The sequence below is a fragment of the Manacus vitellinus genome, unplaced genomic scaffold (assembly GCF_001715985.3).
Source record: "Manacus vitellinus isolate BGI_N305 unplaced genomic scaffold, ASM171598v3 scaffold_6_pilon, whole genome shotgun sequence".
Classification (NCBI taxonomy): Eukaryota; Metazoa; Chordata; class Aves; order Passeriformes; family Pipridae; genus Manacus; species Manacus vitellinus.
In genome coordinates, this window is record NW_021940750.1 from 39,100,585 (window position 1) to 39,114,211 (window position 13,627).

A 13,627-nucleotide genomic window follows, 5' to 3' on the forward strand; every position below is an offset into this window, starting at 1 on the left:
TGTGGTGCTCAGACCTTGTGGTGCCTCTGACATCAGGCTTGGGGGAAGCAAGAGGAAGCTTAGCTGGTCTATTTTTGTGATTTTTGGAGTCAAGGTATGAATTGCTGAGCTGCTCTTTGACAAAGTGAGTTGATGTGTGAGCCAGGACCTGATGGTGTAAAGGTTTTCTTTTCCTGTTGTTAGAGGGTTTCTGGCTGGGGACAAACACAGCTGGGAGGAGGAAAACACTAGTAAAATTGTTTACTTTTCTTTCTCCTTGGTGCTTAGAACAAAGCAACAAAAAAAAAAAGGAAACTGAATAACTGAATTAAGCTCTCCTAATTCATGTGTGGGATGTTATTTAAGAAGACTTTCTCCTGTGCAGAGGGAGTGTTGGGGGAAGGTGACCTCTGCAGCCGAAAACACTGGAGGAGAATCTCTAATAGATGGAAAACTACTAAGGGTGCTGCAGGCCTTGTTTTCACAGCTCCTCGCAAGCAAAGAGAGGGGGGAACCCGCCGGGTCAGGCTGCGAGGAAGAGTTGGATGCGGGGTGGAGGGGGGGATGGGCTGAGGGCTTGGATGCTCCAAAGTCAGTGGAAAAAGTAACCGTAAAAGCGGGCTGCGGGCGGCTCCCCCGGGTGCTGCGGGCCGTGGGGAGCACGGAGCCCACCGTGGGCAGGCGGGGGCCGGCGGTCGGGCGGGGCGGCCAGCCCGGCACAGCCCCCGACCCGCCCGCCGGGTGGGCCGGGCTGCGCCGCCCGTGCGGCCGCGGGGCTGGGCAGCGGCGCCGGGAACCGCCGGGACCCAGGTGAGGCCGGGACACGCACGCACACCCCCCCGAACGCAACCAGCATCCCACCCCCGGGGCGGCTTTCGCCCGCGTTCGCTCGTTTTTGTTTTTTTTTTAATTGGTTTTTATTGTTTCCCGGGCGATGCTCGGCTGCCCGCGGGGCAGCGCATCCTCGGCGCGGCTCTTTGTTCCCGGCGAGCGGCTGGTCCCTGCAGCCCGGGGGATGGGAATAGGGGGGGAAAAAAGGGGAGCGGGGGGGTGGCGGTGTCCTACCGGGATGGGGGTCCCGGTGGGCTCCCTCGGAAAATCTTTGTGGGCTTGGGTGTGTGTGGTTTTTCCCTGGGGTGGTTTAGGGGTGACCGCTGCTGTCCCTCCGTCCTGCTGCGGGCCTGGGCTGGAGGGATCCCGGGGAGGTTGTTCCCCCCTGGATCTCTTGCTGTGTAGGGAAAGGATGCGTTTCTGGGGCTGTAAACTCAGCTGGAGATGTGACTGAGGAGGACGGGGAGATGGATCTGTGCCCCGCAAGCAGGCGTGCTGGGTGTCATGGAGCCTTGAGCTAGCCCTGATCCCACTCCCTGGATCCCACGCAGGTCCTACCCAAGCTAAAAGGGCCTGACAAGGTGTATCTAATCTGCTCTTAAATCTTTACCTGCAGAGATTCATGAGCCTCCAGCTCTCCTGTGAGGTGTTGCTCTCTCTGTTTAGGTGAGGCACTGAAATTCCGGAGTGTTTCTTGCTGATTGGAATCTGAGTGTTATCCCTCTGCTCCCAGGCCGGCTGGAGAGCAGCGTTTCTATCCTGCTGCTTGAAAATCGCTGCACCCTTTGGCCTCATTCTTAAGCCCCCCTTCCTCCTCCCGGTCTTAATCCCTCAGGAATTTGGTAGACCTTCGACTTCTGTGGTGCCGGGGACCTGGCACGGGTCAGAAGGCACGGAGAACTATGCAGCTTTTTACTTACAAATCCGAGGAGGGATTTCCATAGGTGGTCTGTGTGCTGCTCTGAACAAAGCGAGGGATCGGCTCCGCGGTTGGGGGAATAATGCCTAAAACATGTCATGTCTCTGGCTCCACAAAGAACTACTGCTGGAATGCCGAGGCTGGAAGTGGAGGTGATGTATTATGTATTAAGGTGCCTCACTAGGACTGGTGGGAAGCTGGTCTCACAGAATATTAATATCTCATTTGTTTGCTTGTAAGGATCAGCCCTCAAGGGTAGGGGAGGATGTGCCCCTCTGATGTGTGCTTGTCTTGACATAATTTTTCTCACCTGACTTTGTGTTGGTGTTGAGTTGTGTCACTGTTGGGATTTCGCTGAGCTCTTGGAGGTGCCTTATTTGGTGGAGTCTGTTTATCTAAAGTATGTGCTGCGAGGGCATCAGCTCTCCCAATTCACTCGGTTGAACTGGGCAGGGACACAATGCAGGATGAAATCAAGGCATTTTTCTGGGCTTTTGTGCGAAAGTAGGAGTTGGAGCTCTGCAGTGTATTATCTGCTGGCTTTCGTATTCAGCACAAGTAATGAGGCTCGGGTTGCATACATTAGCACTGTGTAATGTAGCATTGGTGGCTGGCAGTTGCTGGAGTTGTACGTTTTTGCTAAATCTTCACATGAAAAGATCTGTGGTGGTTTTTTTTTTTTGTCCGGTTCCCTTGTCGATTGTCAGGTGAATTGTGGAGCTGAGCACACCCAGGCAGAGCTGGCACTGAGCTCGTGTTTGGAGGCGTGAGAAGCTCTGTTCCAAGGCAAGACAGGGATTTGTCTGGGGCTGACCTGTTCATCTCCTGCACTCTGCTTTATGATGCATGCAGCCACTTCACCTTCCCAGTGTGGGAAAGGGATTGCTGGAACAGGGCTATAATTCAGTCAGTTAAAAACTTGAGGCTTTTTTGTTTGTTTGTTTTCCTTCTGTTTCAACAATTCAGAGGAAAACACAGACAAAACTTACCAAAGGCAGAAAATAATAGCAAATTTTTTTTTTTTTTGGGGGGGGTTTAGTTAAGTAGACTTGACAGGGTGAAAGTCTGAAAAGCCCTCTGAGTGAGTAGCTACACACAACTGGGACAGAGGGGGAGAGTTTAATCCTCTGTAGTGTGTGCCTACAAACCACTGGTCCATGCAAGGAGCAGGTATTGAAGGAGAGAGATCTGCTCTGTGCTGGTCCCCTGCAAACCTGTGCTGTTGGAGTGACCATAACAGGCTGGGGGTTCCTTCTGAGCTGGCTTTTGTGTGGCTCCCCAAGAGCTGACCTCGGACAAGTCTCTAGAATTCACAGAGGGGTTAATGATTTAATAGGTAGTGCAAGTGCTAATTGTGTGAAGCAGGGAAGCAGCCTGGTTCAGAAAGATCCAACTGAGTGTGCAGGGCTGCTTCAGCTGGTGACCAATTTATATTTATTGTCCCTCAGCTTCCTGACTTGCCCACAGTAGTAAATAGTTCTTATTTCGTTTCTGATGGAATTTTGGCCCCTGTTTCCAGCCTGGTAGTCCTTTGTGTTTCTTTCCAGCCTACCAGGTGTTAAAAGAAAACTTATTATTTTCCCTGCTAAAGATAAAGCTCCCTGGCTGCCTGCAGTCGTGCTGCCTTTGCAGCTGGGGGAACTGCATCTCCTGGGATTTGTTGTTATTAAGTGCAGGGGAAGTAGCTGGCACTGCCTCTCGCCCTCAGTGTGTGCTTCCTATTGGAAGCAAGGATTAGTTTTTCCACCGAGAGCTTGGCAGCTGCCCTCCAGGGCTTCTGCTTGTGGGATGCCAGGTGAAATCTGGGGACAAGGAGTTCCTGGGGCATGAAATATTGAGTTACCAGCTCCAGGCTGGTAACAAAAAAGTTTGAGCTTAGTACAGAGGGGGTGCTCGGTCAGGGCAGTGTGCTCCAGCCTGCTTTTAGTGCTTGGCTAAGGCTGGAGAGGAGGCTGACTATAAAAATAGCCAGATGGGAGGATAAATGTATAACTCAATGATGCTTGAGTAACAAAGTGCTCTGCAGCCAGATACCTGCTGGAGCCTGCATTGAGTGGAAGTGCTGCAGCAAGGTGTCAAACTCTGCTTAAGGAGATAGCCAGGTCACTGCTGTTCATACACTGCCTAATCCAGCCTCTTCCTAAAGCTAAGTAGATCTTAAGCTCTGACTAATCTTCTTTGAAGTGTGAACCTGTGCCATTATCCTGCAGCAAGCTCCTGCTTTCGCTGAATGTAAAGGTTTAGGTTAGCTTAGATCCACTTGTTGTGGATTTCCTGAGCAAATAACTCTCCAATATTATTTTTTTTTCCCCGTAGAAATGTGGGATTATGGCCAAAAGTGCTTTTCAGACTGAGAGAAATAATATGAGGCTGTCTAAAGGACTGCAGGAATTATTGTATCAGGCTGGTACTGACTGCCCACATATCTACTAGCCAGAAGGAGGAACGGCTCTTAACAGGGCTCTTTACATTTTAATTAATGGATGTCTAAAAGCCAGTGGTTTAGGGAGCAGCTTTCCCTCTTATCCACTGACACTTCTGATTCTAGTAAAGATGGAGTGAGCTTGTTGAAAAGAGATTAACGTTTTAGTTCTTCTGCTAACCACCTCCTGAATGTCTTGGGCTGTTGGAAAACCTGGAGCTGCAAACCTACTAATTATCTATACAGATGTGTATATACATATGCATAACGTGTGTGACTGCAAGAGAAATGCTGTGGCTGTTTTTCAAGTGCAGCTGGAGTTCTGTTTAGGTTTAACCACTGCTGAAAGCATTTGTGCAGCCTAAAGACTCCTGACTTCTCGAGAAACTGTATTTAGGGCCAAACTCTCTTTGAAATAGAAAAAACCCCCAACTTCTTGATGTTTCAATATGTCTGATCTTAACAGGCATTTGCTAAAGAGCTGTGAGGTGAACATGATTTATATTCAACAGCATGGCAAGGCAGATGCCTGTAGTTGGGCCCTAACAGTTTAACTTGCGTAATATACCCTTAGTGCTTTTTAATTACAAAATCTATAAAGAATTAGTGTGAAAGAAGAGGTAAATATTGTCAGTTTTCAACTATTTTTGGCAGGAAGGATAGAGGACGTAGATGGGTGGCCACCCATCTTTCAGAGGAAGAAGATGCTAAAAATAAAGTGGAAGGTGTCTGCGCTGGTAAACAGCTTTTGGTGACTTCTGCTTGTCCCTGAGCACCTGGTGCATGTGTGTGGCCTGTGATGGAGAATTAGTCCAGCAGCTCAAAATGCTGGGCCAGGGCTGCAGGGAGAGTGGAAAAAGTGACTCAGTATGCCCTGAGGGCTCAGCCAGATGCTGGAGCCTGCAGTGGTTGACTCTGAGCTGTGTTGCTGCACTCTGTGTGTGCAAATGCAAGTGATACTTGTCTACAGTCTGTTTGGAGGGGGAAGTGAGGAGTGTGGCAAGCTGGGGGACCCATCCTGGTGCCCTTGAGCAGGACTGCACAGGGTAATGTTTGCTCTTCTTTGGAAGGCTGAGAGGCGACTGACAACCCCAGCAACTTTCCCGAATAATATTTGTTTATTCCTGCAGCTCACTTGTGAGTTATAAAATCATCTTATTCCATGGGCAGGGACACCTTCCACTATCCCAGGTTGCTCCAAGCCCTGTCCAGCCTGGCCTTGAACACTCCAGGGATGGGGCAGCCACAGCTTCTCTGGGCAACCTGTGCCAGGGCCTCACCACCCTCCCCTCACAGGCAAGGACTTATTTCTAATGTTTCATCTAAACCTGCCCTCCTTCAGTTTAAGGTCATTCCCCCTTGTCCAAAGTCCCTCTCCAGCAGCCCCTTTAGGCACCAGAAGGTGCTCTAAGGTTTCCCCAGAACCTTCTCTTCTACAGCCCCAACTTTCTCAGCCTGTCTCCATAGGAGAGGTGCTCCAGCTCTGTGATCATCTAAGTGACTCTTCTCTGGGCTCATTCTAACAGGTCAAAGTTCCTCATGTTGGGGCCCCCAGATTTGGATGCAGGACTGGAAGAATGTACTAGAGAAAGCAAGGGAAGCTGTTGATGGTTGGAGGCTTCTTGCAGTAGGGCTTTACTATTGGCAAGCTGCCTCCAGGAGCTGGAAGGAGGAGGAGGGACCACACCAGCTCTGCTGTGTGATGGAGGGTTTCCTGCTGTGTGCCTGAGACTGGTGTGACCAGCTGTCCTGTATGGGATGAGTGGGACCATGGCTGGGATGGTCTCTGCTGTGGGGTGGTGGTGCAGCAAGCCCAGGACTGAGGGGCACCTGCCTGAGGGAGGTGTCTGGGAGCAGGCCCGGTCTGTCTGTCCTGCTGCTGGAGCTGTGTGAGTGGAGGCAGCAGAGCCTGCCAAGAGCAGGCTGTCAGCTGGCTGGATCACTGCTGGGATCCTGGTTCAGTTCTCTCCTGGAAACTCTTGACTTGCACAGTGATTAGAGACATGAAACTTTCTGGAAGTGCCTCCATGGTGCAGTGCAGCACAGGCACTGTGCTAATGCAGCAGTGCTGCTGTTCTGGGCTGTGGTTTCCTCTGTGGGGTCAAGGGCCTCAGACAGGACCTGGCACTGGTGCAGCCCTAAAGCCTCTTGTGGTGGCTCCAGTCCTGAGTTGTGCTTTAGAGACCCATCTTGTTCTCTGTGCAAGTTCCTTGGTTTCCTCCTGTGTCAGGGCCATAACAAGCCTGGACTTCATGGCCCTGACAAACATAATTTTTGGACTTGCAAAAGGACACACAAGTTGATCCTCACCATTGCTTACAAGTCTGATGCCTGCTGGGTGGAGCATAGCACTCTATTGCTGGGATGAGAGCTAGGCAAGGTCTGTCTTGGGCTTCAGATCAAGATTTGGTTTTGCCTGTCATCTTCAGATAGAGTAGACTAAGAACCATAAAACAGATGCAGGAACTAATTGCTTGGGATATATAGGAGGTGTCTGCTCACAACTGGCCAATTCTTGACACTTGTCACCCAGTTATTTAAGGCCCTGGGTCAGTGGGTGGTTATGTGAGTATATGTAATCTTGGTTTCCTTTTGCCTTTCCAGGCCTTGCACTCTGGATTTGTCAGCCTTGCAGGCTTCTGGTCACATCTCTTCTCGGCCATGGGGAGATCAGTAGGATTTAACATCTTTGTGGTCACCTGCAGCATCCTGCTCTTGTCCTCCAGCCTGCCATGCCTTGTATCTCAGCCTCTGGAGGAGGGGGACACGACCAAGATCCAGCATGGCCCCTGGGCAGGGAATGGGCTGGAAGATGAAAGGATTGGCATGGTGGACTTGAAAAATACCTTGGGCCCTTCTGAGCAGACAGTTTCTGAAGAGCCATGTGGAGTGTCAGCAGAGCCGTCTGGGACACCCTTGCATGAAGCTTCCACTGCAGAAGAAATGCTCCCTGTGAGCCCCAGCCATGTCAGCCCCAGCACCCAAGGCCTGGGTGACCACACCTCTGCTGGGGCAGTGGCTGCTGTGAGTGGGGAGGAGCTTGGTCCCATGGAGTCAGAGCTGGATGAGGATGATGCCCTCAAGGCCATGCTGACCACAGCTGTGACCACGCTGAGCCCCCCTGGCCAGGAGGAGTCTGTGGGTGGCCCCATCAGCGAGGTCACCACAGAGGGTGGTGTGGCAGTAGAGCACAGCTCTGCCAGCCCCTCAGCAAACCCCTCCCTTCCTGGGACAACTGTGGAGGAGCAGGAGGGGGCAGAGAGCAGCTCACACCCCTCAGCTGTGCCCCAGCCCACGCTGAGCCCCAGCTCTCCCAGCTGGGAAACAGCGAGTGACCACCTTGTTATCCCAACCCCCCAGGCTCCTGGTGTGACCCCTGAGGTGGGAATGCTGAGACCCCGCACAGGGAGCCCTCTGAAATCCCTGGTTCCACCAGTGTCTGTGGCTGCCAAACGTCCCCTCGTGGTGACCGAGGCCTCCCTTCCCCCAGAAGCAGGGACAGGGGTCACACCAGGAGAGCTGCCCACCACAGCTGGCACTGTCACCATCCACCCTGCGGACACTGTGCCACCTGACTGGGATGACACAAAGCTGGGGGACATCAGTCAAGGGGGAAGCACGTCTCATGAGGAGGTGACAGAGGACCTGGCGACGACAAAACCATCCCAGACCCCACAGGGAGGTGTGGGAGAAGAAGAGGATGCAACAAGAGCACTGCCATCCCCTCCACCAGAGCCTGAGCTTGCTGAGGAGACCAACTGCACAGTGCCAGCACAAGGAGAGGAACTGCCAGCAACTTCCACAGGCAGCAGTGGTACTTCCCACGCTGGGAATGTGACGTATGGAGACATGGCTGATCTGGACTCGCTGGAAAACACAAGTGCAGTCACAGCAGAGGAGGAGAAAAGCATTCTGCCATCACAGTCAGAGGCTGCTGTGGGGGCAGAGACTCAGCCTGAGCTCTCCCCTACTCTGGAAAGTTCATGGGAAGGTAAAACTTGCTTGTTACAGACGCTTGCCTCTAAGTGTAGGTTTAGGAGGGGGGCTCTTGGGAGTCTATGCTTCCTTTCAGGGAATTGGACTGGGAAAAGGTGTGACCTTGATACCTGCAATAGAGAGGGTGTATCTTTCCCCTCAGGAAAGGCTGTGGGGCTTTGTGTAGGGGTAAGAGCCTAAATGGGTAGTTCCTATCCATAATACACTGCAGAACCTCGGCTGTTTCTGTATATGATTCCCTGTGCACAGTTGGGTGATCCCCTGTCCTGGCTGTGAGTGAAGCAGCTGAGTTGAGCTGCTCCTTCTGCTCCTCAAGCTGGGAGGGTGGTTGTAGGAACAAATAGGAAAGCTGAGACTGGAAAGGCTGTGGCAGCTGAGCCTGGGGCTGAGGGACATGGAATATTTGGGTATGGACTGCAGAGCTGGAATCTCATCAGTGGAGACTTCCTGATTGAAAAACTTCCTTGTTAATGTTCTTTGGTTTTGGTGCTTGAGTGGGGACAGCTGTAGTCTGGTTGTAGGCATCTTGCCTTGACTAGAGCTGGGTAAATTGTCACTCAATAACCCTCTGTTTCTGCCCCTTCTGTGGGTAGGGTGGGACCCCAGCCTCTGGCCCACTGGTTAAGCACTTTATTTCAGGGGAGAAAACACTCCCCCAGGAATCCTTTTGATAAGAACCAAAGTACCCCTGCACTAGCTCACGCTGAAGCTCTGCAAATAATTCCTGGGGGGTTAAATTAAGTAGCATCTGGGATCACTTGGGTCTCACTTGCAGTCAGTGCAGAAGATGCAGAGACAATGGATAGCTGTAAATGCTTCCTAAATGATAGGAATAAGTGAGTTGTTCCAGTAGCCTCAGAGTACCTGACATCTTAAATGACTTTACAAGAACACTCAGTTCTAAAGGCCTGTCCAGAGAGCTGCTGTCCTGTGTAACAGAAGCTCCTGGTGTTGTCTCCCTACCCTGGAGTGAAGCTGTGGCCAGGCTCTCGCTGCCCAGTGCTTGTGCCAACTCTGTCACCAGGCAGGAATCTTCCTCCTGGACAGCCTTCTGCAGGCCACCCTGTCCTGCATGGACCTGCAGAGGTGGCACCTTCAGCCTCGTGGCAGTGTTTCTGCTCAACACCTAAAATATAAAGGAAAAGGTTTAAAATACAGGGAAATGCTAAAAAAAAAAAAAAAGCCCGGTGAGGTGTTGGGCAGTCAGATCTTTCTAGGCTGATGAGGGAACATGAGCTGGGGCTTAGGACTTTGTAATTGCTGGGCATCTTTAATCTTCCCTCCCAGGCTACAGAGGCAGAAGGACTGTTTCCCTTTACTGCATCCAAAAGACCTAGTTTTTGCTGTAAAAGAAGAGAGGCTAATTGCAGCCTGGTGCTGAAACCTGACTGATTAATTTCTAGATTAATTTGTAAGCACTTGACCTGTCAGCAGGTTCCATCTCTGCTGCTTCCCAGATGACGGGAAAACAACACTGTCTGTCAATAAGACTGGTGCAACAAAAATAAACGCTTCTGCAAAGCTCAAGTCTCAGAGCTGTGAGGGCTGGTCACTCAAAGCCACCCTGATGAGACTTGGCTGGACCTGCTTCTGGCACTGTGGCCCTGGAATTGTTAATCATTGAGTTATATTCCTTCAGATGTGTCCTCTGTTGCCGTCACGTGTCCTGTGAGTTGGTCCTGACACGTGTTCTCGCTGTAGGTGTTGCTCAGGAGGTGACAACAGTTGCCCAGGAGGCTGATGCTGGTCTGTCAGTTGTGGCAGTGGTGCCTGGTGCTACCCAGGGAACAGGAGCTGCAAGCTTTCCCCAGGAGAACAGTGGGGAAGACACCCAGATGCTGACTGCTCCCAGTGCCACCGAGGTGCTGGTGGCAACTGGTGCTTCCTCTGCGGTGAACACTCTGGATGTTGAAGGTAAGATTCTGCTTCAAGGACTCATTTCCACATGACGTGGGATGGGACATCTGAAACTAGTATCAGCATCCTTATTCTAAGTGACTTTTTTTTTACTCTAACCTTCTGCAGGCCTCCTCTAGCCCTGGGCTGCCACTGCTTTCTGCCCATGCTGTGAGATCCACCACTTTGATATTTGCCAGTATGGGGTTTTTTTGCCCCAAATAAGTGGAGGCAATTAAAAAAAATTGCCCCTAACCATACAAAACCCTGTCTATCCTTGCTAGCAAGCTACCTTTTAGCTTTAGACACTTAAGCCATTTTTTATTTATGGAGGGGGAGCTCTTACTCCTGGAGCCCAAGGCAGTCACAGACTGCTGGTGCTCAGTCCAAAGGATGAAAATGTTTCATTGGGGTAACACAGGAGCAGTGTGTGTGGGGGGAAAGACACCTTCTTCTTGGAGTCTGGCAAGCCCTTGGGTGGGGAAGCCTGCATTGATATTCCCTTCTGCTGAGGAGTGGTGAGTTCTTGTCAAGTTGTAGCTCATACAGGAATGCTTTGGGCAGTCGTGTTCATCAGGCTGCTGCCTGCTGGCTCTGTGTCACCTCAGCAGGTACATGGAGGAGCCTGTCTTCCTGACAGGGGTGTAACAAGGGATCCCTCAGCACAAGGCTGGCTCCAGGCTGGAGTGTGCTTCTGTAGCAGTAGGAACCACTGTAATGAAACTGCTACTGGGCAGCTCTTATATTGCAGGGCCTCGAAAGGAAAAAAAAACCCAAAACAAAAAAAACCAACAAAACCTTTCTGCATTGTATCTCTTAATTTAAGGTCCCTTTGTGGGAGGGAGAAGGTTCTTCTGGCAGTTTCCACTAATTAATTTGCTTCTGGGGTTTAATTATAGATTCAACTGACTTTTATCTTTGCAATAAACAATTAGATCTGTCACTTGGTTGAGATATCAACTGGTGTCCTCAAAGCAGCGGAATTAAAACTTTCTTTGGGGGTTCCCTCCCTCATTAAGGGGAACCTCCTGTGCTGACTGTCCTTGAGGAGAAAGTTTCATTACAGCAGAGTCACATCTTGAAGGAAGCACAAGCTTAATAACTTCCAGTCAGAGTTAAGTTTTCATTGAGGAGTTTGTTCCTAAATGGTAGGTTTTTAAATATTGCTGCTGTCTCCTGTCCTCTGTAGATCTCACGGGTGAGATCGTGGTCACCAGTGAGAAGGCTGTCCCAGCTCCTGGTGGGATGCCTTCTACCCCATCTGGACAGACAGAGGAACCATCCAGCAGAACTGTGGTCCTGGTCACTCCAGCATCCATGGCCTCCTCTGCCAGGAGAACAGCCCTTCCCTCTGCACGGAGGATCAGCACGGCCGTGACCTACGGGCTGGACCGCCTGGAGTCGGAAGGTACCCCTGAGGAAAAGGGTCAGGCAGCTGCCTGTGCAGGGGCTCCCCTGCCCTGACACTGAGCCCCCAGTTTGTCTGCTTGACACACTGCCATGTGCATGTCTAATTGTGCCCAATAAAGTTGTTGAACAACCTGTCCTCCCCCGGGAGGCGCAGGAAGCAAGCAGTGAGCAGTGTCATGGAGGATGCCTGGAATTCCAGTGGCTGTGGTGGGAGGGATGGGATTTTCCCTTGGATAGGGAGCAGCAGTGCTATTGCTATTGCAGTAGAATCTGGCTCTGCACGCCTGTAATGCTGGAGTGTGCATCCACTGCAGAGCCTCTGGACCAGGTAACACCCACCCAGAGATGCTGAGGTGAAGTAGGTGCTGCTCTGGAGCTGCTCTGCAGCTCTGATCTGGTACCAGTTCAGCTCACCCACAGTTTTCCTGCAGAGAATTGTTTCTTGCTCTTTCTCCTACTTGAACTCCTCTCTGCTTGCTCATCCATCCAGTTTTGTACTCCAGTGTCTGGACTGATACCACCTGGCAGGAATTAATCTTTCTGCCTGTGTCTGCTCCCCTTCCTTTATCTTGACCTTCTCTTGCCTTCGTATTTTACTGCAAAGGTTGGCAGCCCTCCAGGGGTGGTACTGCCAGATGGTATTTCTCCTCTGAGTAGAGGTGGGGTGCCATAGACAACAGTTCATCAGCATCTTTCCTCTGCAGGAAGCAATAACTCTCACTCCTGTTAAGTTTGGAGGGCAGCAGAAGCTGGTAGTCCTCCCCATTGCCTTTGCAAGGCACTTGCTGCCTACTTTGAATCCTGCCCTGAGCTTTCTGTGACTCCAACTGCAGCACTTTTCCCTTGCCAGGATGAATCTTGCATGTATCTGGCAAGGCAAGGATGTGGTGCTGATGGGAGAGTGGCAGCAGGGGAAGGAAGGGGGTGTGTGTGGGGAAAACCTGATCTTTCAGGCTCTGCTTAGCAAGGGCAGCATGAATCAGGAGGCTAAAATGTTTTATAGCCCTCTGGGATCTCCTTTAGAAGCCTGGGTTTCTGCAGGGGAAGATAAGAGGGATTTCTGCTTCAGCTGAGCATTGGTCTCTCTCTATTTAATGAGACTTTCTGCACAGGCATTTAAAAAAAATCTTTCTGCTCCAATATAGGACTGATGCAACTTTCTTGGATTCCTTCTGGGTTCCTCTAAAGGCAAATGTGGGCTGTAGCTGGAACCAACTCTCCTAGATGATGATTCAGTTGGAAGGCTGTGGGTTTCTTGGCTCTGGGGTCTGGCTCTGCAGGGGCCTGTCAGCCAAGGGACATGGTGCTCTCTGTGCTGTGGGGATTTGGCAGCTGGCACAGCTTTTGTGGTCTAAATCTCTTCTGCTCAACCTAGACCTTGGTGCAGTGAGCCAGAATTTTCCCTGGTGCTGGGGATCACCAATCCACATCCTTTAAAATGGAACAATTACCACTTGGGGAAAAGCTTTTTCTGCCTGGGGATCCTGCTGCCCCCATTAAGCATGAAGAGGAGGCCTTTTTTTTTTTTTTTTTGAGCTGCAACTTTGCTTTCTAACACCTCTTTGTATAATGGCAGTGAGGGGGTGCCACATCCTCATGGTGGAGTGGCATTTGGAAGCATGGTTCCCAAAATTATAGTTCATAGTGTTTGCCCTCAGAATATCCAAATGCTGCCAGATCCAAGATGTTTGGGAGTGCATTCCTGTAAAGCTGCACTGAGCTCCAGCCCAAGGTGCTCAGGCTTTTGGGGGATGCTGTTCCAGGCATGTGCTTGGGTCCCTAATGAGGGATCTTGGCCCTCTTGGGAGAGGCTGTGCCTTGCTCACTGTTGGAAGAAGTGCAAGGAGCTGAGTGAGCTCTGCTGCCTTCAGTGGGGTCTTGCTGAGTTGCCTCACTGAGGGCCTGGCTCATCATTAAATGTAACCCCCTGCTGCTCTGTTTCTTGGGGACCATCTGTGCCAAACTGCCTGTGGTTTAATTGCATTGGAATATTCACCTGCCTGGCTTGGATGCAAAATTGTTTTAAAAATCAAATTGCACAGGCAGGTTGAGATGCTTTGAAAATATGTCTAGATGAACTTATTCTCCTCTCCAGTGGACTCTGGGGAGATGAGCTGGTTAACAAACATCCTCCTGCCTTGACTCTGTGGTGAGACTGGTTCTACTTGCCCTTC

At 51.0% G+C, this 13,627-nt stretch overlaps 1 protein-coding gene across 1 annotated transcript in view; it reads left to right on the forward strand.

Annotated features, from left to right (window-relative positions):
* Positions 1-731: 731 nt before the first annotated feature.
* Positions 732-13,627, forward strand: part of ARMH4 (armadillo like helical domain containing 4) — a 60,632-nt gene continuing 47,736 nt past the window's right edge. Inside the window, exons 1-4 of the mRNA XM_018082256.2 lie at positions 732-789; positions 6,756-8,142; positions 9,849-10,061; positions 11,233-11,451. Coding sequence (XP_017937745.2) covers positions 6,813-8,142; positions 9,849-10,061; positions 11,233-11,451 — 1,762 coding nt within the window. The 5' untranslated portion in view covers positions 732-789; positions 6,756-6,812. The remainder of the gene's footprint in view (positions 790-6,755; positions 8,143-9,848; positions 10,062-11,232; positions 11,452-13,627) is intronic.